The sequence below is a fragment of the Mercenaria mercenaria genome, chromosome 1, assembly GCF_021730395.1.
Source record: "Mercenaria mercenaria strain notata chromosome 1, MADL_Memer_1, whole genome shotgun sequence".
Classification (NCBI taxonomy): domain Eukaryota; kingdom Metazoa; phylum Mollusca; class Bivalvia; order Venerida; family Veneridae; genus Mercenaria; species Mercenaria mercenaria.
In genome coordinates, this window is record NC_069361.1 from 68,202,536 (window position 1) to 68,227,813 (window position 25,278).

General features: G+C 34.1%; 1 protein-coding gene and 1 long non-coding RNA gene across 6 annotated transcripts; one reads left to right on the forward strand and one right to left on the reverse strand.

Annotated features, from left to right (window-relative positions):
* Positions 1-3,768: 3,768 nt before the first annotated feature.
* Positions 3,769-10,451, forward strand: LOC123535346 (toll-like receptor 5). 5 transcript variants are annotated; one of them, XM_045317964.2, is made up of 4 exons: positions 3,819-3,918; positions 4,757-4,863; positions 6,526-6,684; positions 7,555-10,451. In XM_045317964.2, exon 4 carries the CDS (start codon positions 7,788-7,790, stop codon positions 10,065-10,067), a length of 2,280 nt encoding a protein of 759 aa, XP_045173899.2. In that variant the 5' UTR covers positions 3,819-3,918; positions 4,757-4,863; positions 6,526-6,684; positions 7,555-7,787; the 3' UTR covers positions 10,068-10,451. The 5 variants fall into 5 exon arrangements, with proteins under 5 accessions (XP_053406105.1, XP_045173899.2, XP_045173916.2 ...); XM_045317975.2 differs by having other exon boundaries at positions 3,824-3,918; positions 4,762-4,863; XM_045317981.2 differs by lacking the exon at positions 6,526-6,684.
* A 1,167-nt stretch (positions 10,452-11,618) lies between these two features.
* LOC123528027 (uncharacterized) lies at positions 11,619-24,344 on the reverse strand. The gene is made up of 3 exons (XR_006681883.2): positions 23,180-24,344; positions 17,681-17,749; positions 11,619-16,171 (listed from the first exon to the last, which is right to left on the reverse strand). It is a non-coding gene; the product is annotated as an uncharacterized LOC123528027 (long non-coding RNA).
* Between the last annotated feature and the right edge of the window lie 934 nt (positions 24,345-25,278).

A 25,278-nucleotide genomic window follows, 5' to 3' on the forward strand; every position in this document is an offset into this window, starting at 1 on the left:
TGTGCTTTTACAATTTTTAATTCAAAATTGCAGCGGAGATATTTAATTAAACGATACTTTAACAAGTGTTTCATTTTTAATGCATTTTACTGCGGTGAACATACTTTCATCGCGGTAAGAATATTTTTTTTTTTGTAGTCTGTTCTAATGCTATGAGACTTCTGTTTCGCGTTGTATAACCTGGTTTAACCCTGTCTTGAAATACTGATATACTACATTTATAAATAATTTGGCGAGATGTTATGAAGATTAATATACCTTAATACATCACCTGTCTTTTACGTAAAATTAACTTAGGTGATTAATGTGACAGTAACTTGAACATAATATGATATTTATCATTTATTTTAATATTACCTAAAACTACGCTATATAACGTGAAATATGATATTAATTTCACACGTTGTGGAGGCAAATTAGCTGTTTTATTACACATCAAAACAATTAAGTAAAGGTAAGAGGTTTCATTTCACATAACCTGAATTTATTTGTCTTAGGACTAAAAATTGTTTGTTTCAGGTATCCCAACCTATACTGTTCTTTTTTTTCTGCCCGAACCTAAATGTTTCTGTATGGCCTTGGCTTTTTTTCTCAACTTTTCAACAAAAAGTTGCAAAACTGCGCCTTTTATGCTTATAATATGGTCATTCTTTTTATAAATCAACTTAATGATGCAGCCTAAAACACAACTCCCTTATCTGTTTAAATTCATTGACACAAAAAAGGAAAAACAAAGAAAAAAAAAAGATCTTTCGACCTACCTACCCTACATTTTTTAGCATGTTACCGGAAACAAACACTTTTAAGGGCTTACCTTAATCCGGAGCGTTCTTAAAATTAGGTGAAATATGAGCCACTTACATTTAATCCGAAGCGTTCTTAAAATTAGGTGAAATATGAGCCACTTACATTTCCTTGGCTGTTTGCAATCAAGTTTTTGTTAAAAATTATTTACTTCAATTATTAAAACATTCCAGTCTCTAGCTATATAGAAGATAAAAGGTAAGGGTAGATTTTCGAGGAGGCACCGAACACTCCAAACACAGTCGCAAAGTAGGTCCGCAAAAAAAAGTTGTGACGGAAATTATTGTAGACGGGCCGCTTCAAATACAAAAAACAAGAGCATTATAGACATATGCAACATATAGAAAATGTGGGTTGGGTGGTAAATGGTAGATGTAAGGGTAGGATGTTGGGGGAAGGTGGAGCAAGGATGAATATTAAACAAGGAAAGCCATATTCCTTAAACGTATTAATCCTACAACGTCACAGACACGCAAGTACAAAAGACAAACACACGCACGCACGCACGCACGCACGCACACACATATAGTTAACATACATAGAAAAACAAACAGAAAAACAAGAAAAACTAACAATTCGGAAACTATTGCTTCAGCTTAAGGTTTTTTAGGATTCCAGGTTCAATATTGAAGCATTTACATTGTAAACATCATGTGGAAAGAAGTTCTGATAATTGATATACTCTTAATTCATATGGCTATTGTAGAAAACAATACGTATTTTATTTTCTTGCCTATCAGTTGCATATATAGCAAACTCTCCCTTGGTTACTTACTCAATTTAAAATATTTGTACTTAATAACACTAAGACTCATTCATTTTGTTCTGAGATATGACTGCTTTAAAGGGTTTTTTAACAATCATTTGTAAATGTACATTGTATATTATTTCTTTGATGTACAATCAATTGTCCATGATATTTGTTAAAAAATAGATGTATGTATATTTCTTATCTATATATAAATACATTATACATGTGTTTTGTAACATATGAGCCGCGCCATGAGAAAACCAACATAGTGGGTGTGCGACCAGCATGGATCCAGACCAGCCTGCGCATCCGCGCAGTCTGGTCAGGCTCAATGCTGTTCGCTTTTAAAGCCTATTGGAATTGGAGAAACTGTTATCGAACAGCACGGATCCTGACCAGACTGCGCGGATGCGCAGGCTGGTCTGGATCCATGCTGGTCGCACACCCACTATGTTGGTTTTCTCATGGCACGGCTCATATGTTGTTATCGCTGAAAGGCGGAAATAAAGAGTATATATAAAAAGGGATTTTTAATTTTTAATATTAAAAATTTCTCCACTTCAGAAGGGGATGTACCCTAAGCGGCATCTTATGGGATATATTTTTTCAAATAATTCGTTGTTGTTTTTCTTCCTGAGCGAGTGTAGCCATGTTCAGGATTTCAATGAACGTAATCAATATACTACAAACTACATGTATTTTCTTCAGCAAGACTACCGTTATTTTAAATTACGTAAACACTTTACTTAACTTTATTATCATAATTCACTTTGGAGAGAAGATATATCAAACCATGATTTTTTTGTACTTTTTTTCTCTTTTTTTTACCGGGATGTTGTTTAAAGATTTCGAAAGAGTTTTGGGTCATATTTAATTCAACTTAATTTGGAAAAAAATATAACATGTTTTATCTAAAGAGTTATGATCCGACTGTTTGGACAAATACCACATCGTGAGTGTTCAACCATTTTACAGTTGGTTGGACGCTATGCTTTCATCTTTGCTTGTGCCTTGCGAAGCAGGCGGAATACTCCATAAAAGGTGGTTGCTTTGTCTTATGGCCTGTTTCGTCTGGCCCTAAAGGAGGTTTCTCTTGCTGTCTTGTTTTCTGCAAAAGGATTGAGAATCGTTGTTAAAATATGCCTACTGTAAAGATTTAAATTGGCACCTACTACAATACAGTTAAGGGGAAGCTAACGATTTTTGTTAATGGTTATTCATATTATGAGTTATGTCCCTTACTTTGCAGGATGTTGGTATTTATGCCTAACCATCTATTGACTTTCTGGTTTCTGATGAATGTTTGCGGCTTTGGCGAACATCGGACCGAAGTGGGTGGGGTGACAAGAAATCTTCATTTAACGACGGTCAGTCTAGGAATAAAGTACATGTTTTACTTGATTTGAAAATGATTTCCATGGAAATCTACCTATATTTGTACACCATGGCCATATGTTTGCCAATAAATCATTTTTACAAGTATTAACGATTATCTTTTATCTAGGTGGTCTGATGGGCTATTGGTAACACGCTTGTCTGTCAATCAAGAGGCCCGGGGCTCGAATCCTTGTCCAGGCTCTAGAGATGAAATTTCAGAGGTGCTCTTGAGTGTCTCCCACCTAACAAAGAGGTAAGTATTGGTCCCCCTCCCCCAGGAAAGACGGCTTGGTGTGTATCAGCGCTATACAGACTGTCAATCTCTCTCTCCCTCTCTCTCTCTCTCTCATGTGGGCTTTGTCTCACTCTGTTCCTCTGGTCAGATCGCTAGATGAGTCTGTACTAGTAGAGGATGACGTTGGCGTCTTGAGTGGCTGCCTTTGCGCTACGTAAGGCGCCTTTGAACGTGTTTATTATGAACAGGGCGCTATCTATTATCCGTTACGGATACATTTCCCTGTTGTGTTTCAAAAATGCACTTAAACATTCTAAAATGGTGTTCAGTTACATTGTCATTCATAATTCTCTTGTCGTATTCCTTTTGTCATTGATACAGTTATATCTCGTAACCGAGTTGTGATCTCAGGCAGCATCTCTTGTCATGTCAGACAAAATGTTTGTTGATGGAAAAAAACCAGTAGTACGCACGTAGTTTTAACATCCCAACCTTTTGAAGGAATCTTACAAAAAGTCCGTCCATCACAAGATCAGACCAGTATATGACGACGAGGTGATTCACCTATCTACACATAGGCGAAAGAAAAATACTTCTCAAATCCACTCGGAGGTTACATAGTATAACGGAAATACTTAAAAATCTCAAATCATATGATTATGTGTAGCGAATAAATTCGTGTTTTAGATTGTACAGTTCACAAATGCTTGAGAGAGAAAAAAAAACTATTCCTTGTGACGTATCATTTTGGGTATGTTACTTTTATTGTTTATGCATTTTTGTTTGTGATATATACTTAATATCAATTTATATATAATCTACTTTGCATATATATGTGCGTAATTTGTCCAATCATTTCTTGTAAACTTAACGTTGAAATGATAATCGCTCTTGTAAAAATTCTACTTAAAAGATCCAATTGAAATCATATTATAAATAATCATTTTTCTTTTAAAAAAATATGGAAAACGTGTTTAGACCGTGATAAAAAGCTGTATAGGGTAAAAGCGCCATATCTGAGACATATCTTTAAATATACATGTTTAGTTTTGATCATATATAACCTTAACGAAATTTAAAGGTCCATAATGCTTTAAATTTTTATCTTAAACGCAGGCAGATGAAACAGCTTTTCAAATTGATATTATGTGTACATTACATGGTTAGAAGGGTAGTTACTTTTAATATTGCACATGAACAGTTATAGTTATAGCCATAAAGAATGGTAATAAAAACAACAGATTCAAGAAAACATTCTAGTATATTCAGCAATACTGAAACCTTTAAGAATTATAAATGAAGGTAATTATCAGAAACAAGATAAGTATAAAGGTTACAGCTGTAGAAATATTTTGGGTGCTGAAAAGGGGACGAAAGCAGGAATACAAAAAGTTTAAGAATAAATAGAAACTCACTAGAAAAGAAGTAATTATTACAAAGACTAAACAAATGACCTTCAAAAAAAGTATTTGAACGCGGAATAAAAACAAATCCCATAGGGGTCCGTAACGGAGCAAGGATATATCCTTTCAGCGCCTGTAACTTAATAAAAAGTATTAGCGTCTGATAACCATTTCATGTTTCCATAGAATAGGTAGCAGATGCCAGTGCATGGTCCTTTTCGCAAGCCGTTTGGAGACCTTCCTTAGATATAGCAGAAATCACCTATACACAGAGAGCGGCAAGAGAAATAAAGGTAGCTATTATGTATTAGTATGTTTTCTTAAAAGCCACAAGCAATATCTATGTAGCCCAGTCATAACTACTCCATAAAATGAGCCGATTCTTAGCTTCTGAGCTGAATACTATCATCCCACCAAATTTGTGCTTCATTTAATGTTTACAGTTTGCTAAAGTATGTTGACAATTAAAATAGCCATACGTTTTTTTTATTTTTGACAGCCATTAAGAAAATATTTTTATTTTTACTCAAACAGTACATTTAATTTTATACAAGAATCTGCTGCAGTGAATTATTTTAGACGAATCACAGGCCAGGATCCTATTTAGAAGGCTCACAGATATTAAAGTGACTGCTTTACAGTTTTAAGAAAAAATAGAACACAAATAAGCCGCGGTTTGGTTGAGTCTATTTGCAAGAGGTCACCTGATATAGCCCTACACCAGTATAAACTTAAGCAGGCATTAATATTAAGGTATATTGGATGGACTCCATGATCCCAAAGGACAAGGGATATTAACTAACACTAAATCCAAGTAAACGGTGTTGTTGACAAGTAGAAGTTTACACGACAAATGTTATCTCCTTTAAATTTCTACTTTTTGTGCTAAATTTTGGGTGGACAAATAGAAGTTTGCGCGACAATTGTCAAGTCAAAAACCTTGAAGTCTTTTACCTTTCGCGGTGGATTTACAGCACGGTTTAAGTTGAAGGTTTAACGCCTAATTTCAAGTTGTCGGTGTGAAGCAGGTCGACAAGTCGATGGCCGGAAACTGGATTCCGTAATTATTAAACGTTTGCTAAAAACAGGTCTTGAACTACAGCATTCTTACTATCGTCCTGTGAGTAACTTATCATTTCTGTCAAAACTTATTCAGATTTATGTGCTCTTTACAGATTTAACAAACATGTTAATCAAAAACAGTATTTTTCCTTACAACTAGTCTGCATATAGGAAATGTTACTCCAGGACCTATGAATCTGCGCTGCTTCAGTTGGTTAATGATCTTCTAAGTAGTATGGAGAAATAGAAAGTCATGCAATTGACCTAAGTGCGGCCTATGACACTGCCGACCACGAACATTCTGCTAGATGTCCTAAAAGCACAGTATGGTTTAAAGCCTCGTTCTTGTAAGGTTAATGTCAATAATGCATATTAATCAGACCGCCAGCTTGAATACAGTGTGCCCAATGCAGTTGCTGATGACATATAGCGAATAAAATCTTTCGTCGTAGAATCACAAGCGGTCGGAGACCTCGAACGGGGCGCAGCTATAATCAATGACTGGATAAAAGTTAAAAACAAACTGAAAATGAATAATTCAAAAACTGAATTAATTATGTTTGGTAGCAGACATCAATTGAACAAATGTTTCACAAATTCGATTAACATTGCTGGTGATGGTATCAAGCATGGAAACACAATTAGAGGTATTGGTGCATTTCTTAAAGAAAACATCATGTAAATTGGTAAATTACAAATGTGGTACATCCATGTTGAATTACCTACGAACAAAGCACATCCGATTTTTTTTAACCAAAGCAGCCCTGAAATTTTAGTTTTATCTCTAGTTATTTTACAGCTGGATTGCTTGTCATACTGTATGGTGCAGCTAACGGTGAAGTGCATAAAATGCAACGTATTTAAAACATGTGTGCAAAATTTGTTCTTAACAGGAGGAAAGAGCAATTGCGGTACGGTAAAAATAAACGACGCATTGTGCACAAACGGACACCATCCAGTACCTGGACGTTCACTGTATATCGGACCGGTGCCTGTTAAGACTCCTTCAGATGCTCGGGCGATACAAATAAGGTCGCAGGACAATTTTAAAGGTAAAATTTGGAACCAAAATTGTTTTGTCAAGGCTCGATTTAAGCAAGTGTCGCCCTGTCTCCTTCAAACAGTCGGACGATGTTCTGACGATGTGTTTACGGTTTCTCCGAAGGCCAGTTTCGTCCGCTCGCCGCTGACTTTCCTTTTAATCTCCCGGATGCCATCCGATGAGCCAAAACTAACCCTACCATCGTCAAATTTCACCTGCTGCACGCTAGGTGCTGGAATATTTTGCCCGGTAATCCATAGAATACTCAAGTGACTGGGGCAAAAGAACATGTTTTTGCAATACATATAGCCAAACAGAGTCTTTCTACTCGAAAGTGTTTTCCCTTTTGCCTAACTGGTTGGGGGTATACTAGTATATGTACTTCACAGATTTTTCAGTCTCAGTTATGTTGAACATAAGCGTAATAAACGGACAGCTTTCTAATTTTTACAAAAAGAAAACTACATCTATGATAAGGTTTCAGATGAACTGTTTTGTGTCCAATTGCATCCGCTTGATGAGAGATAAATATAATAAAATGATTTCGCAGTTAATCTTTCAAACATATATTCTACAGGTTATATATAATAATTACGTTTAACAGACACCAAGTACATAAATTTCAATGGCTCCATCCGCATTAGATGTAAATACTCTATAAAATCACAACGGAGAAGAATCTTGTTTGACACAATATAAAAACAAAAATGTACGTAAAGTGCTTAGGCTATTGGGTTAATATTAAGAATAACGCATCTATAAAATCTATTAAAAGTCTTATTTGTTCATGTTATTTCCTTAGCATCAAATTAATGTATAGTGACCTTCAGTTTGTTAAGATCCTTATGCAAATTAATTTAGGACATTTTGTGTATTTCAGCTCTTGATGACACAAAAGCGGTGATGCCATTTCTTCGAGAAAATGTTACGGACACAAACTTCACTGCAATTCCTGAAGTTTTTGCATCGAACTTCTAGGCAGGAAACATCAATACGTGTGCTAAATATCTGGCATGAAACATAGACAAGTTTAGTTGCCAAGCTTGGTATTTCATTTACAATTTCCATGTCCAAATTCTAACTGATCGATTTCGTAGTGAAAACGGTATAAAGATGGCTTCTAAATGTATTGTTGTATTTCTGATTGGAATAAACGTGTCTGTGTCCGTTGCTTACAACTGGTGTAAAGACTTCAAAAATCAAATATTGAAATGTAATTATTTTCCAAAGGATATTCCATATGGAATTTCGGAGGTACATATTGAACACTTCATGGACCCATTTGATAATGTAGTCGTGAACAGTTCAACCTTTCAATCAGAAAACTGGAGTCATTTGAAGCGTTTAAAACTGAGAGACAATCTTAACGACGACACGAAAACACTAAAATTTGAAGCAAAGAGTTTTATTGGACTAGAGAAGGTACAAGAATTTCATTTACATGTACAAAGTATCATTTATCTTGATTCAGACTCACTTGTCGGTCTAAATAATCTAAAAACTTTAGATTTTGGTGCATGTGGGAGACTGTCTCTAAAACAAGTGAATTCTGCAATAAGTGGTTCAGCTAATCTAAAATCACTTGAAATAGTGAATATATCCAGACTGGATTATCATGTGCAAGCGCTTGATATTGATATGAATTTCTTTTATCCACTACGAAATACGAATATCAAATACCTTGACATAAGTCATACAGACATATCCATGCTTCGATTATATACCTTACAATATTTACGGACGTTAGAAACTTTCAATTTATCTTCTTCAAGCATAGCCGATATGACACTTTACCCTGACAAGCAGGCGGAAAATTATACCCTTCTTCGGAATGTCAAAATGCTGGACATCAGTTTTTATCCATTAACAAAACTGGCAGCTTTTGTCCCAAACACTATTACAAACTTTGACTTCCTAACGTGGGATTTACCTGACGCTCTGTATATCGTAAGACAATTTCTCTCTTGTCAAACGATAAATGTGACTGGTATATTAACTATTAGTAAGAAAACGGTGAAGTTAAAGAACTGTATCGTCAAAATAACTGGTCGTATACCCTGGCTTGTTCGAGAAATATTCGCAAGACAAAACAATTTAAACCGTTTAGATGCTAAATTCCATTGTGGAAATTACACGGTTTATACAATAAAACACTTTGATATAGCTGAAAATAACCTTGAATTTTTACATCCAAGTATTGTCTCATGTATGCCTAACATTGAGATACTAGACCTTTCGAACAACCTTATGTATAGAATGGTGGCTGAAAACGTTTCTTTATTTGAGAAACTATTCATTTCTCTGCGACATTTAAAGTCCATTACTTTATCAGCGAACAAATTGCGATATATTCCGCGGAAGTTGTTTGAAAACAATTTGGAACTTCTTTCTGTTGACTTTTCCGTGAACTTCATAAGTCAAGTTACATTCTCAGTTGACAAATTAAACCATCTCAAGGTACTTGATCTACGGAGCAATATAATAAAGATTTTGGACAAGGAGTCAATGACAATGCTGGACTTAATTCATATGGAACAAAACAAAACGATGCCAGTAGTAAACCTTAATAACAATCCTATCTGTTGCTCTAAATGTGAGGCGGAATCGTTCCTGGAATGGCTTACGAAAACAAATATTGTTGACAAAACTAACCTTAAATGTGTTGACGAAAACTCAGTCTACATTGACGTTACAGACAATATACTTCGGATGGTCCGTAACATATGCCAGCGAAGAAAACTCGTGATTTATTTGCTAGCGTCTGGCGTGACTTTAGCATTTATGGTCATCAGTATTTACAAGCGGAAAAAACAAATACTGAAAAAGATGATTAGGGAAAAAGTATTACGTCGTTTGCAAGATGGAAAAGGACAATTTCAATTTGCAGCTTTTCTTTACTTTTGTAGTAAGGTTGAGGATTTCGTGCAAAATTTAATTGAAAGTAAACTTGATGAAAAATTGAAAGAAATGATCGAAATCACCGATTCAGGGCGAAAACTGGTATTTTCTGAAAAACACTTCTGGCCAGGCCGTTCTTTACCACGTCAGTTCAGTGACTATTCTAGAAGTTCTTCAGTGCTTCTTGTAGTCTTGTGTGAAGCATATTGTACCTGTTCTTACTGTAACGATTTTCTTGAGATTATCATCATGCAAAAAAGAAACCCAATCATGTTGCTAATGAAACAACAAATCGACGAAAGGCATATGGCGGGTTTGATAAAGCACATATACGAGAAGGCAGCTGTAAGAATTCAATGGGAAAGTGGGTATGAAGAACATATTCTGAGTACTACATTGGATCAGATGTGTTCGTCTATTGTTGACATTATTGTAGCTAATCTAGGTATCTTATCAATTGAATATGATGAGCAGCAAGTACTTTCAAATGGTTGATAAAAAATATTTCTTAGAGAAGCGCTTCGATTTATTTTGCATTTATAGCCGATAAGTTGGCATAATTGAATTTTAGTAGTTCAGCTGTTATCATTATAATATGGACAAGCAAAACTGACAAACACAACAATATAAAAATGCATTCATAAAGACGCCGACGAAATGAACCCATACTGTCTATTGTTTCTATATTGTGTCCACATTAGAAAGTATTGATAAGGTCAAATCAGAATATGATGGTAAAGAGTAAAGACAAAAAATATCTTTAAAAACATATTTGGTATTGATGGAGAAGTTAAAGAAGTACAAATAAGTTATTCTTTTATACTGTGCATGCTTTCTCGCAGTGTCCCCATGAAGTGTCAATAAAATTTCTGTAACTAATCCGTGTGACACTCTCATTTTTACATAAGAAATGCAATAATTCTTGGCAAAGTTATGACGCTTAAAAGTGTTCGACTACTCATGTGCAGTCGTAAATTAAAACTGCCTTTCTTACATTTTTCTTTAGTACTAATAATGATAAATGCAATGGTTTGATGTTTGTTTGTTTGTTTGCTTTGGATTTAACGCCGTTTTTCAACAGTATTTAAGTCATGTAATGGCAGGCAGTTAACCTAACCAGTGTTCCTGGATTCTCTACCAGCACAAACCTGTTCTCCGCAAGTAACTGCCAACTTCCCCACATGAATTATCAGAGAGAGTCTGATATGACCTTGAATCACAAAATGTTATCTATTGGTTGGTATACTTTTACGCAAGCAGTGGAAACCAACCACTAAATACATTACAGAGTTTACGGAGATAGCAGAACTCACTACGACTGTAAACTATACTATTATACATAAATAGTTAAACAAACTTGACCTTGGAAGATTCGTGTACTTAAACCAGTCATCAGGTAGAACTCCAAGAGTACGTGTAAAATACCTCCTGTCAACAGTAATCTTGTGTGCTTCTCCGATAAACATCATTAGAAACAGCGACTATTTTATGTTGAAATAGAACGAAACTTTTTTGTGAAACAGTATATATCACTGTCCAAAATAGAAACGGAAAATCTTTTTTTCTGTTTTGGTCCAAAATGTATTTCAGCGGTCAAAATAAAGGCATTTGTATAACAAAACATGACATTTTGTGTAGTCTGTACGAATTTGATCACCAAATGACGTAGGGTTTCATCGGGAATTCCCGACCAAATATTTCGATTCCATGTGTTCCATTTTCAGACGTTATTTATACGGACGTGTTCACTTAAACTATTCAAGCACCAGCATGTAGGATTTCATCGGGAATTCCCGACCAAATATTTCGATTCCATGTTTTGCATTTTTCAGACGTTATTCATACGGAAATGTTCACTTAAACTATTCAAGCACCAGCATGTAGGATTTCATCGGGAATTCCCGACCAAATATTTCGATTCCATGTTTTCCATTTTCAAACGTTATTCATTATTGTGGTGTATTGAACAGCAGCAATTTACTCTGAAATTTAGGAGAAGAAATTAAGTTGCTTGATTTTTAAACAAACAAAGAACGACAAAGTAGGGTGTTACTGTGAGCTTTATTATTGCCTTAAACTAACTACAGCTCAAACTAGTATTACTAATATAACTAATATGCGTAGCGCACCAATATACATATAATGTGAATTCATTAACTATATAATTATTAACCAAATAATTATAGCATAACCAAACCCATGAAACACTGCACATATGGTAATTATTTAAGTAATAATTCATAACAAAGCATGGGGAAAGTATATGAACAAAATTACTTCAATTTACACAACATTATAAAATACACGTGACCCTCCGATAATAGAATATAATATACATGTGATGAACAATACAAAGTATCGTTTAATTCACAGAAAAGATGTACAAAAGATAACAGGTAAGGGTAGATTTCTCGTAAACCCAGAACATCCAGAACACCAGAATCACAGCCTCATGGCGTAGGCCCACAAAAGAAAAGCTATAACGAAAAATTAAACCTAACGGATAATGCCAATTAAGGGAGGATAAGGAGGAATTTTCTACGATCAAATTCCAAGCGCTAACTCGTAAAACATAAATTGGGCTAAAAGGTCAGAAAATCTCAAGGCTCCCTAGAAAAGTCACGTGACAGTCAAGAAGGCGCTGCAAAGGGGCGCCGCTGTCTGATTATCTAAACGAAATTAAGGAACCTAATTCTATGAAAAATTCTATGGACGTGATCCTGAATGTACCATGCATAAACAAAAGAACAGAAACAGAAAAGGCATTTTGCTGAATTTGGCGGCCTAACAGCTTGAATATAGAAGCCGGCATGGCGGCCTTGCATAATCGCGCATGTGTTGTAAAATAATGATTTAGAATATACGATAAATACACAAAACAGAAATATCCTTTCCGCAGCCTTAACGTACTAAAACGTATTAGCGTGTGATGGCCCCTTCACGCTTCCGTAGAAACAACATTTATTACACGAAACTTTTTTGAAAATATTTTTGAATGTTTAGGTCTGCAGCTCTCAAATACGGTTATATCTTACATCTGAGGCATATACTGACACTCTCAGACAACATCAAAAATGACATTTTGAGCGATTTGATGAAGTTCCATAATTATCAATGCACGGACCCCTGTGGGATTTCTGTTTATCCAGAGCTCAAATATTTTTTCATAGATTAAAAGCTGACATGCTGCACTAAAGCCAAGGTAATGTCAATTCGTAATAAAGTGCTGAAAATTGGCTTCCCAATAGCCAAAAAAAAAACAACAATAAATCTCAAAGAGAAATCCACGCGCATACATTTAGACGGAGTGACCCCTGCGCATGACCCCTGACTATCTAGGAATCGAAATGTGGCTTTCGTTTTCAAGTTTAGCATTTCTACTTTCATTTTATTTACTTCCGGAAATAGCTGAAGGTCGTGTGATGTCATTTTCTATGTTGTCAAAAACACACATATGCCTGGCGAGATTGCATAAATATGTACTGGCCATCCTAAGGATATAGCTTATTGCTGCTTGTACAATGTACATCACCGGCAATGCATACATAGCATATTTACAAGTGCCAGCTATCACATAATCAATGACTATGCATTTCAATAGGTAACTCAATAACAGTAAACAGTTGAGGTTGAACAGTATAAAACTATTAAGTAATAGAATTCAGAATAGAGTTTATCTTACACAGTGCATTTTACAGTATAATGCTAATCTATCAAGTTCCATCTTATTTTCAAATAGTATTAAATCCAAGAATTTAAACAAACTTGGTCTAGTAAAGTAGTAAAGTGTATGACTATTTACTTCTTAATAGTATCACAAATCCATTAAATAATTAACGGTTTCGGTCTTTCCCAAACTGATGCATTGACTAAGGATTACAACTCTAAAACTCAGCAAATACAAAACCAAGCACACGAAACACTGTCTTCTGTGTCAGTGTAAGGTATCAAAAGAAACAAATAGTAAATATATCAAGTTGGTAGTAACAACGGGGCACTTCATATTAACTCGCAACTGTCATATAAAATCCCGAACGAGGCGCTAATGCAGGTTTTTAATATGAAACATGCACGCTTCACATTCGGATCAACTACCGAATAATAAATTCACAAACATTATTTATCATTAGGTTTGTGTAATTAGTTTTTAAAGCAAAACTTTGTAAATCATAGTTTCCAAACTACCAAAGAAATTAATTTGCCGGGAAAAGCTAGTCAGATCACAAAAACTGAAATAAAGAATGAACCTCATAAGCAGACGGTTTCAAGAATAGAAGACATTAAAGCCTATTATTTGCCAGGAAAGTAATTCAATAAACTGAATAGAGTTTACATTTTCGACGGACAATGCAGCTTTAACGCTGGATATATTAAATAAAAATGTGTACTTTTATTTAAACAATTTAAACTTATTTAAATGTTTGTGTGTTCAAGATATAACTAGTATAAATCTTTGCAATGTGTACATGTGGTGTGTACGGTCAAGCCTTTGTTAAAGACCGGCTTTGAATAGAGACCACCTGGCTCTAAGAACACTAAGGGTGTTTTTTTATAGACAGGTTTGACTTATATAAACACACTGGCTGGAAACCTCTGTTTTCCTGTTTCGTGATAATTTTTGCCAATATTTGATGCTCTGTATCTTTTACCAAAAGTTTACTTATTGCCAATTGCTTTTCATTAAAAGCAGACCGACAGAAATATATTTAATATTTTGTCGACGTAAACACTAGTTTTTTTTTGTCATACCATTGAAACATATACATTAAGATGTTGTTATTTGATTTAATACAAACAACGTAAAAATTAAGCATGTTTGAATACAATAATTATTTTTCATGAAACATAAATTGTTATCAAGACGAGTCTTGTACATTTTACAACTATACACGGTAGTTTGTTTGTTCGTTCGGGTTTAAACGCCGCTTTTCAACAGTATTTCAGTCATATAACGGGGGACACACAGAACTGTTATTTAGATGCGTAGATCTAAAAGTTTAACACTATTTACAATAACAGTGTTCTCAGTATGAATGCATTATAAATAATTTCTGATAATTTTCTAATAATAACCTGTTTACATGTACCACTAGTTCAGTAAATTACGTCACATTTGGCCTTCGTAAATGATATGATTTAAACCCGTAAATGATATGATTTAAACCGTTTTTTAATAGTTCGATGGACACACGAAAAAAATGATATTTATTTTTAAGTGAGTTGGTTTTAGCTGCCAGACAACCTAGTATTGTTTTATGATAGGTTAATGCAGGAGCACTATGCTATTTAAGCGCGTCCATGTCAAAAGTGTAAAAACACAGTGCTTTACGCGTACGGAATAGTGTTATAATATTTATGTAATTGGGTTTGATCTTTTCAGTAGGAATGTCGGAGATTTAATGTAAGACAAAAACTATGGGGTACTACGAATACTAAAAAAGCTTTAACTAATAAGTGCAGCGCGCCAAAACATTCATGTTAATTCAACATATGTAAAATTACTAAACGCAAAATAATTCTCAAATATCTAAAAGGACGAAATACATTAACATATGTTCATTAAGTAAGAATATAACATTTTTGTAAGAAAACATGCAAAAATGTAAAAATTACACATCGATATAAAATACATATGTCCCTCCAAAAATAATAATATACATGTAATCAACAATATAAAAGTACCGTTTAATCACTAGAGTATTTAACAATCTAATTGCAAGGCCTGTTGCATACAGTTAACAATTTTGATAATAGGAGGCGGGTCACCTGATAATTGAATAAAATTTAGAGACGGACTATTGGCGTAACAAAAGCTCGCTCCACCTCTACGAAATCTACGACTGGCTATCGCTAAACAGACCAGGTTCATTGTAGAAATGACGAATGAAAAGGTCAAGTGCCAGGTATAATAAATAGCCATTTACTTTCGAAACAAAAGCGAGCCGTTAAATCTGCACCAACCAGAAGTATGCTGAAAACAAGTAAAATATATTGCAACAGGAAATAGTTAATTTAATTAGTAAGACAACGGCTCGTGCTTTAAACTGTATTATGGAAATGGTATTTTGAATACATTTAGTTTTAAAGATTTACTTTCGTTCCTTTCAGATGTAGACATTTATAATTAATAAGGCAAATTACTATATAAATTGTGCAAGAGATTTTGTATTCAGTTTCTGTTATATAGAAGTTTACAATACAGCATCTAAAACAACACAATAATATCAATCAAATGAATCAGATATGAACAAAACGCAAAATTGCATACATGCCACAATTACGGATCATAACATATGTTCATGATGGTCCATAATTTAAAACAAACAGTGTTTTACTTAGAGTAAAGTTAGCTGTTAAACGTTTGATGGTATAGTCCCTTTCCGTCTCCGCCAATAAATTTGTGTCTCTGTTGATTTTCTCACAAAAATTAGGTATCATATAACTTAAGTCAATTTCAAGTTCATTTTTCTTGTTAAGCTTTCACAATGCAAAATTTATATTGAAACCGCATCCAACTGGCCTTTTTGAAAACTCCATTTACCATTATCAGCAAGAATTCAAATAAACGCCCTTTTCTTTGTCCATTCAATCACAGCAACCTGGAAAACATTTATCAAAAATATCATGTGCACTCTCATTAAAAGATTCATATATAGAATTTAATATACATGTATCTTCTTATACAGGATACAGTCAAAATTAATTTCTGCTATTACTAAAACATATTTTTTTCTTCACTTTAAAATATGTGAAATATAGGACTTAGTTAGCTGTAGGTACCACAAACACTCCAACAGGAGCACAGTGTGATAAATTAACTTGTCATTTAATATACTGTAAAACAGTCATACTACATTTTTATTTTTATATCACCGCTTTGTTACACAGGTAAATATTACTCATTATTAGCTTTGCATCGGGACATATGCACTTGTTATTTAGTTGAATAATATATTGCACTTGTCTAACTATTTCCGCTGCAGAGGTCGTCTTTATTTCTCGATAAAAAGCTAGTAACCTATACATATATGCCACTTTCTGCAAAACATATGAGCTTCGCTATGAGAAAACCAACATAACTTTATAGTATTAATCAGTGCAAATCTGCTACTGACGTTATATTTAAAAACATTACACATTTTATTTGATATTCTTGCATAAAAACTACTTTTTTGTCACTGGATCCGCCCATGCATTAACGGGGGAAAAATCGTGTGCAAACAAGGCAATTTACGTGCTGTTAATACATGATTTAATTTTTGAAATGCTTTGCCAGGGACGTATGTATGTATATCTGCGCAGACTGATATTTGGCATCTGTATCTTTTAGCTGTATCAGTTTCCAACCCCAAACGTACTGCCCCCATCAATTTACGCACTAGCTTCTCTTAGAGTTTACTTCCTTTACAAATTATTGTAAATAACTTTGAATAAATAAGTATCGCATGTAACATGTGCTATTGCCCGTTTTTAGGTATTATATTAATGATTTTTGTTAGTAATATTCGGTTTGTTTTTACCTAATTTTTCACAGAATTCATATAATAAACCTTAAAAGCTAGTCACGAGCTTCGTACTCGTCCATACTCTAAGTGTATTCGTATTAAAAATAATTCGAATATAAAGTTCTTATTTTTAAAATTATGTTCCTGTTAAACAAAGGTTTAAGTTATATGCAAAATTATGTGTAATGTAACGTGTGTAATAACTAAAAATAAAAGAAGAAGCTCAAAAACCTCCAAATCACGCTTTTGGTAGTGTTGTTCTTATGTGTGCCCCGGTTATGGATTTTTAAAACATGTTTACCATTTCCACGTACAACCGAATGGTAACTAAAATTGTACCACATATAAAAAAAAACAATCCATTTAGTCGTCGTGTAATGTTAGCGACAATGCACGTTTGTTTTGAGTATTAACGCCTGCAGAAGACCGTGGGATATGTTTGTGACCTCGACCTTTGGTCTCGGTCACAAACAATCCCGCGGGCTTCTGCAGACGTTTGCTTGAGGTTACAAACATATCCCACGGGCTTCTGCAGGCGTTAATACACAAAAAACGTGTATTATCTCTACAAAAATATCAGCTTATCATAATTATCGTGTTTACCTCAGCTGTGATTTCTTTATTACTACTGGTCTTTTTCTTTCTTTTCAGCTCATATTCACCACCAGTAACCTGTAAAACCATCATAGTTTTAATATCAGTCATACCTATGCCAATGCGTGATGATACTAATATGTATATTTCATAATATTTTATACAGATTATCAACAGGCTTACGACTATTTTGGCCAAGATTAAAAGCGCAACCACCTATTTTTTTTTATTTTTTTTTTTTTGGATTTAACGTCACACCGACACATGATAGGTCATATGGCGACTTTCCAGCTTTTAATGGTGGAGGAAGACCCCAGGTGCCCCTCCGCGCAACCACCTAAATTGTTGTAATAAATCAAACGTCTGACAAACGTGTCATCTTTTGCAAAATCGCTCGTTTTAGATTAGGATTTTAGTCATTATTAAGAAAAGGGAAACAAAGATAGTGAACACAATATATCTTATAAAACTAAAAACTAAAATAACTTGTAAACTTTCTTTCTTTCAGCGCAAAGTTTTGATAAATAAAGTGTTTATTTGTTCTGTTCTGTTTCACCAAATGCAACACTAGTGAATGCTATTTGATCATACATGTAAAACAAAGCTTCTATAATTTTCATCCTTATAATAAAATATCTATAGTTAAATATCGGTAAAAAATTCCACTCTTAAATACCTGATATATTCACTCTAAGACCTGACAAGATAATTTAATATAAATGAGGAAATTATTAGGACCAGAAGAGTAAAAAGTATCATAACTTTCGACTGCCGCAAAGTGAGAGATCATTGATATGCGATTGTTTTATTGCTTGTCAATTATCAATCCCTTATCCTGAGTTATTATGCACATCAGTTACACTTGCTATTTTAAGCAAGGCAGTGTTTGTTGTGCAAAGGAATAGAATGATAGTATTTGGCTCTATAACGCTACTAGCCTGGCTCCCCGGCTGCATGGTTATTTTTATATAAATAATGCAAACATTTTATAATAAAATTTTAAGCCTCTAAAATAGCACATTTTATCTGATGGCTGAACCTATGTTCGGAGCCAGGGGCAATAAAAATATCAATGTAGAAACAGCCTGCTGGAGTAACGTCCCTCTTAATGAATAAAACTTATAATATATGTAAAGAAGAACAAACATAGGGACGGGAGCCAGTCTATAACGCTACAGGCGTCAGGAATTTCGAAGCTCTTGTATTTAACAAGTAGGGATTAGCCAAATTATTTTCTTCCTCGGAGTCTGGGCATCTTCACTATTATGTACGAAGTCGAACTTTTCTAAGGTCAATTATTTACTGCTGACAGTTACTGTTGTAAAGATTAATGTATCTTATATAATCGGATTTCTATTCATCATAGCTTGGCTGTTGAAATGTAGACTGCAAGATACAAAAGTTTTTCGTTACTTCTTTAATTTAAAGTTATTGATAGATAAGGTAATACTCAGCATACGCGTGCAAATTTAATGGTAGGGATCTTGTAATTATATTTATTTTTTGTCACAAAAACCATTAAACAGGTGTCAGATTCGTCACAGTTACATAGTCACAAATTGTGTAAAAAAATGTAAGGACTGATGAACTCGAAAAGATTAACCTCACATATTATATATTATAGCAAATCACGTCTTATTTTCACATCTGTAAACATACTTATTACATGCATTATTAAACATATTTCTTTAAAAGCAACAGAAAAGCCTGCCATGTGATATATACATACCAAACGTTATCACAATTATGTTCAAAGGGTTAAATAGGTGTGCTAAAATACATTTATATATCAATACTTGTAATATATTAAATATGGCGGTATTGCATGTACATGTGATCCTGGCATCAGTTTTCAATGTTTATTGTCAATGGCTTAGAAATATAACGATCCTTCAATATATTGAAAGAAATAAAGTTTGATTATGTCTAGGTTTGTGTTCACTAACTATTGGCACGATATTGGTTGAGAGTTCGGAGGCCTTTTAGTACCAATTTATAGCGGTTCTTTATTTCATCAAAATTAATAAACAATTATCCGAGTCAAATAGATTTGTTCTGCATAGCTTGGCCACATGCAAGTTACAGACAAGTTTGACTGCACATAAACATGACAAACCAAAATTTAACTGTTATATATATATAATATAATTATACAATGTGTACTTTTGATAAATGTCAAGAAATAATTTTATGAATGTTTAAGACTCGGACACTTTATGAAACTTCATAAGTCCCTTACTATCTTCTTAAATGTATTTTTCATTAATACATGTACTAGTATGTTTTTAAAATTGCTCATATATTAGGATATTAGAAAAAAGACATTTGAAACATACAATTAGCCATTTATATACGAACAATTTTCGTTATAAGACAAGAAAAGGTCGACAGAAATAGAATTTCTTTATCATGCCATCCTGTCGTAATTTGTTTAACTTAAAAAGAACAAAATTTGGTTTGATATTTCAGTACAGTCTCTGCACTTCTTTTGCACGACAAGAGCTACACTTCGTGCTACGCACCTGGATCATTCTATGCAAAAAGAATGTCGACACTACTTTGCACGCGCATGGGTTATCGCCAAATAACCGTTGAATGTTTTTCTCCTATGTATGTGTTATGTATGTAGGTTATTTGCTGGTTGTTATATTTTAGAATTTTTTTTTATTTTTAAGATTGTAAATATAGCAATTATATATCCTAGGCCCAATTTCATAATACTAGAATCAGTTCTCAGGGAAAGTATGTAAATCAGACTGGCATTTGTCACTATAACATAGAAAAAAATTCGTATTTATTTACTTCTGTGACAAATTCTTTATCATTAGTCTAGCTGCTAGTCTAACTTTCATTGCATACAATTCATTTGTTGAAAAAAAACACACTAATTTAAAATCGGAATATCTGAAACATGTAGATCTTTTACAATGACTTATTATGTTTAAAGATACTTGTTTTTCATAATCGCTGGTCAAAATGTGATATCATGTCAATATTACTAATATAAATAATTACATTAGTGTAATATCAGGGGTTATCAGAATTCTTAGTTTCATGTTCATTTTAGCTCTTAAATGTCTTCTTATCTAATCGCAACAATTACCAAATCCGTCGAATTATGTAATTTGCCAGGGGATAGTTTGTACTATTTATTCTACACTATTGTTTTCTGGAAGGAAAAAACAATACCTTTAACACATGGGTCTTTAAAATGAGTGCATTTGAGAAGGGCATATTATATAGCAATTATACACATATGTTTCGGTCAAAATATTTTGTAATTTTACGGACCTGTAAAAACACATATAATCTGACCCAAACATGAGTAAATAATTGTATAGTAAATGCAAAACGTACATGAATTATACATTGTTCAAAAATAGTAAATATTGTTAAAGCTTAGTAATGATACCATTTAAAGAAATATTTGTTCATTTATACGTTCATGCAAAAATGGAGAGGGCAGAGCGTTACCAGGTACGGCATGTTCTAATCTCTGGCCTGGCCTGGCCCGGCCTGGCCTGGCCTGGCCTGGCCCGATGAGCCCAATTTTCGACTGGGCCGGGCCAGGCCAGGCCAGGCCAGGCCAGATTTTATTGTACATAGAGAAATGAATGGCATAAAATCTAAATATACATGTTTGCAATTACAATAGCAGGCAGTATTAACCTGCATTGTTTACTTGCTGCATGTCAAACAAAATGAGAAACCAGTCCTCTGGAGAATCATTAATTAGCCGTCATTCATCTTATTTGAAATACTGATTTGCACTGAAGAAAATGGTGTAACAAAATGATAACTACCCATGTTTTCTGTGATCAAATTATTTAAAGTCAACTTTAACACTTGGTTTTAAAACTAAGGGCTAATTTCATTGATAAGTTTACCTACTGCAATATAACTGAATATTTGCATGCAGAGAACACATCTCTTTGGGAATTGTAATTACAGGTTGTGTCCCTACTATCCTTAGCTGACCTTTTAACTGTTCAGTTGAACTTTTAATGTGTTTGGTTTTTAAGCTGATGTTCAATTTATGGAAGAGTAATAAAAATAATATTCATTGTGGGACCTCTAACTCATTGTCAGGGTGTTGGCATTTTAGATTATTGATATTTTTCTTGCACAAAAAAATAATGGTGCATTGTGTTTATGTTATTTCTAAGTGATATATTTAATGCTAAAAGATGCTCTTGAGCCTGTTTCACAAAACTTTGTAGGATTTTTTTCCCACATACTAGATCAATTTTAAAAACAATCTTACAAAAATATTCAGTATGTGTATAACCTAAACTACAAAATTTATAATCGCTTCCCCGCACTATACCATCCCAGATTCTAGAACGGAGGTAGCATTATTTTAGAAATTGAAAGTTTTGTCCGTTAGTATTGACAGGTGCCACTCTTTATTTTACACCATATGATATTTGTAACCTGAAAATATCTAAATTGACCAAAATAACATGCAAAGTTTATCAATGGCACAGTGGCATAGTGATAGGTTCTCCGACTTTCGCACATGTTACCGTGGGTTCGATTTCAGTTCAGATTGTTTTCATTAAATCAATATAATGTCATTTTATTGATACTGGCTTTATTCTTACAACATTTTATGGTAATAACTTGTATGTAGAAGAATGTCAAATACTTGTGTATTTCTTTCAATAAATGAACAATAAATCACGATAAGTGACAATATTCCTGCATTCTAAGTTTACAGAAGAAATTAAAAAAAAAATGATAATGAAAAAGGTCAAACAGGTGATTCGAACTTACAGTCCCGAGATTGGTAGCTGAACGTTTTGTCAGCACAACTTTATCTGCATGTACGACCTGGCAGTAAAGAAATGTTTATATTTTATTTGGTTTTCAATATTATGTTTTTATTTATGTTTGGGCACCGAATTTTTTTTTACGGAAGCATACGGAATATGCTTGAGTGCTCGTTAATAATTTCGGACGATACTAAATAATCCTCAATAGACAAAATAATAAAATTAGTTAGGTTATTCAATTGGGGGGAAACCAAACCACCAGTCAAGAGTCAATTGAGGTGGAGATCCCCTGATAATAGTCATAACAATTAATCAGGCATCACCTTTAAATTAGACATAATAGTTATGTTAGCTACAGGCTTATTCCCAGGTGTATAATTTTACAGAGTGGGAGTTCAAAATGTATTTATATAATGTCTGAAATATCCAAACTTATTCCAAAAGTCAGATTTTAAAGATGCTATAGAAATCACTTTCACCTTTTACGAAATTGAAATCTATGGCCTGGCCTGGCCTGGCCTGGCCCGGCTCGGTCGAAAATTGGGCTCATCGGCCCAGGCCAGGCCAGGCCAGGCCGGGCCAGGCCAGGCCAGAGATTAGAACATGCCACCAGGTACACGTGTATAATTTGTCAATTTGTCAATTTGTCAAATCAAATGCAGTAACAATCTATAAAACTATGCATTTTACATCCTTCCGATAAGTCTATGAAAATATAAATACAAAATCTTACCTCGATATATTTTACGTTTCCTTTCTTAAAAATGGTGCATACGTCCTTTTAAGAATTGATGCTAATATCCTTGCAAATGTTTTCTGTAAAGCGTTGTTTTGTTCCAAAAATATGAATACCGTTGTACAAAAGATGACCTTTGAACCTTCGGACAGTGAAAAGTATCCGCATTATCAAATAATGCCCAGACTCTCTAGCTTGGCAATTTTACACGTGTTCATGCTACAACTATTATGTATTACTGGGCCGTATTACTGGACAAATTAGTGTAACTCTTCATGCATGTTATTTATTGACAGCACACCAATATAATGTCCATTACAGACAGCAGGTTTCTAAATAATCTTGACCAATGTTACTGACTCACCACAAAAATAAAATTCGAAATTGCATTTGACTTCAGAAAGAAAGACAAATAATTCCACTACAAAAAAAAAATGATCATAAGGTTTTACCACAACCCATCCTTATTACCTAGCTTCTGAACACAAATGAGCGTGTTTCATGCTAAATCTAGACGTCCCCATTTTCGTTCAAATCATTCGAGTGTGCTGCTACTTGAGCATTAAACAAACTTTCTATGTTTAGATAACTGATTTTGATATCAAAATATGCATTAAATAATATCAAAAATCTATTCAATGAAATTTTGTAAATATTTTTATATCACGAACTAAATTTAAGATATATTTAAATTATAAAAAAGTACTGATTGTGTTATATACCACTTTAATCAATCGATTGATTATATCATATCTCTTAGTCGATTTTATGAAATAAATAAATCAATATTTGAGCCGAGCAGTGGGAAAACCAAAATAGTAGCCATGCGACCAGCATGGATCCAGACCAGCCCGCGCATCCGTGCAGTCTGGTCAGGATCCATTCTGTTCGCTAACGGTTTCTCTTATTGCTATAGGCTTTGAGAGCGAACAGCATGAATCCTGACTAGGCTGCGCGGACGCGCAGACTGGTCTGGATCTATGCTGATCGCAAAGCCACTATGTTGGTTTTCTCATGGCGCGGCTCATTTGATATCTTGAATTTGCCTTTAAGATATTATTATATATTTTTCATACAATCGGATAAGTGGTGTAATAAGTGACTACAGCATAATGTATTTTTATGCTCTATATTTCAAGTTATATATATTGTCAAAAACAAGCATATTGACATCATAGACGTCAACGCCAAACAACGAGCGTTTACGTGCAATGCAGCGCGGGGAAATAAGTTCACTATGTCTACAACATTCTTGGGGCGCAAAAAGTCAAATTACTTAATAAATATATATATATATATAAATTTAGTATATTGTCCACTAGATTACTTGATGAATAGTGTGCCTGTGAAATCTACTCCGGTAATTGTGAACGGTGGAACTTCGTCAAGTATAATTGTGTAAGGGCGAAACTTAAGGCGACCTATAAGTGTTCCCGTATAATTTATGACAACCAACCTCCGAATTACGACATTGACGTAATGTTGTATAGCTGGTATTTAAACTTTCTGTCTATGATATATGTAACTGTAGAGTTCAAACCAGCATGTCCTTGTATCTCATGGGTTTCACGGACGATTAACGTTGTAAGGTAGTGTTTCTTAGATAGCAGATGTGGGAATTGTGTGACGTCATGCACGTGTGCATTGTGAATGCTGCCGCCACATCGAACATTTACGGTATCGTCAAGGAATAGCTTTAGCTGTTTTATAATTTGGTTTATAGCTTTGCTTTTCTTTATCTGCTGTATCTCGTCGTTGAATGCGACTGCCTTGCAGTGTAACTATAGGTTCTCTGCATGCCTTACAATAGCACACTCCCGTATGTAAGGATCTGTGACGTCACCGATAAGATCTGCTATCTAAAAATAGCACAGGACTCAATTTGCGGACAAACAATCAGTGATTCATTGTACAATAGCATAAGTAAACCGTAGATTTTGCATTTTATTCGATATTTTTGATCAGGTTTCTAGCCTACACATCGCAAACAAATGATTTTCCACTTTCAATTTCAATAAACTAGCCGAGAAACTATTTTTTGTATATCCATGCTACAAATAACATACCGCTTTTTCTTCAATGTATGAAAGGACGAT